The 589-nt window shown below is 49.4% G+C and overlaps 1 protein-coding gene across 1 annotated transcript; it reads right to left on the reverse strand.

Moving 5' to 3' along the window:
* Position 1: 1 nt before the first annotated feature.
* CSUI_008122 (uncharacterized protein) lies at positions 2–535 on the reverse strand (the record flags this gene model as incomplete). The annotated part of the gene is made up of 1 exon (XM_068068261.1): positions 2–535. A coding segment is annotated over one exon (144 nt), but the record flags the coding sequence as incomplete, so codon positions are not given.
* Positions 536–589: the final 54 nt, after the last annotated feature.

Genomic DNA, 589 nt, shown 5'->3' on the forward strand with positions numbered 1-589 from the left:
TGTACTCTCCTCGCAGTTTGCCACTCAGTTCGTTCTTCACGCAGGTTGGTACTCAAAACATTCTTTACACAGGTTGGCACTCAGAACATTCTCCCACAGCTCGTCACTCAGTTCACTCTTCACACAGGTTGGCACTCAGTTGTTTCCCGTTGGCGCTCAAACCATTTCTTCCCACAGTGTGTCAGTAGTTCTCATCACGACTCCGTCACTCCCCCCTTTTGTAGCGCCGCGACATCAAAACAGAATCCCACAGAGTCGGCGCTACAAGAGAGAATTGCCCCTCCGTACTCCAATCCCAGACTCAAATGAGCTGGTCGGCTCGAAAGGAAAAATCGTACATCAGGCACGGGGTTTTCTCAACCCGAACCGAAAGGAATCGTTTCTCCCAAACTAAATGAGTTCGCGCTCTCCGCCCCACGTGGTCGCGGTTCGTGAAAGCGCGCAAACCGAAAACAACAAACGCCGCATACCATCCCAAAAACCACAAGGAGTCAACCTAACTTTCGTTTCATCGTTCTGTCTTTTCCTTCCCTCCCGAACGCGTTATTACAAATCCCTCGATAAAGTATTTCAATTTATCCTCACTTGA

The sequence above is a fragment of the Cystoisospora suis genome (assembly GCF_002600585.1).
Source record: "Cystoisospora suis strain Wien I chromosome Unknown contig_4472, whole genome shotgun sequence".
NCBI lineage: Eukaryota > Apicomplexa > Conoidasida > Eucoccidiorida > Sarcocystidae > Cystoisospora > Cystoisospora suis.